The 592-nt window shown below is 44.3% G+C and overlaps 1 protein-coding gene across 1 annotated transcript in view; it reads right to left on the bottom strand.

Annotated features, from left to right (window-relative positions):
• Window positions 1-299: 299 nt before the first annotated feature.
• The window catches only part of LOC137977015 (uncharacterized), a 459-nt gene continuing 166 nt past the window's right edge, over window positions 300-592 (bottom strand). Inside the window, exon 1 of the mRNA XM_068824314.1 lies at window positions 300-592. This exon is cut by the window's right edge and continues 166 nt beyond it. Within this exon, the coding sequence (XP_068680415.1) occupies window positions 300-592 (293 nt within the window).

Raw genomic sequence — 592 nt, 5'->3', positions numbered from 1 at the left:
AATTGAATTTAATGTGTCATGGAAGGCTGAGACGTCGTCTTTTCCAATGATGCAAAAACTATCGTCAACGTACCTTTTCCAAATTTTGGGGGGAACGGGTGAATTACTGATTGCGGACTCTTCGATCTCTTCCATGCAAAGATTCGCCACCACGGGGCTGACAGGACTGCCCATCGCACAGCCATGTACTTGTTTGTAAATTCTGTCATTGAACATAAAATAGTTGTTGGGCAAGGTGAAGTGAGGAAGTTTACTGACGTCATCAATGTCCAAATTTGTCCTTGAGGAAAGAGTGGCATCTACTCACACGCTTTGTCTACAGGGATTGCGGTGAACAGTGACACAACATGAAAAGAGACCAAAACGTCGTTATCATCAATCTCGATATCAGATAAATCTTTGGAAAACTGCAAAGAGTTGGCAACAGAGTATCCGTTACGATTTTGAAGCGGAGAAAGGATATCCGTTAGAAATTTGGACGTGTTGTAGAGTGTTGAGCCAATACAGGTGACCATGGGCCTCGGAGGGTTCCCTTCTTTATGGTGCTTCACAGAACCGCGAATCGCTGGTGGTGTGCCATCAATTGAGTGAA

Source organism: Montipora foliosa, chromosome 11, assembly GCF_036669935.1.
Source record: "Montipora foliosa isolate CH-2021 chromosome 11, ASM3666993v2, whole genome shotgun sequence".
Taxonomy (NCBI): domain Eukaryota; kingdom Metazoa; phylum Cnidaria; class Anthozoa; order Scleractinia; family Acroporidae; genus Montipora; species Montipora foliosa.
The sequence above is the reverse complement of the archived record's forward strand: the minus strand, read 5'-3'. Positions and strand labels throughout refer to the sequence as shown.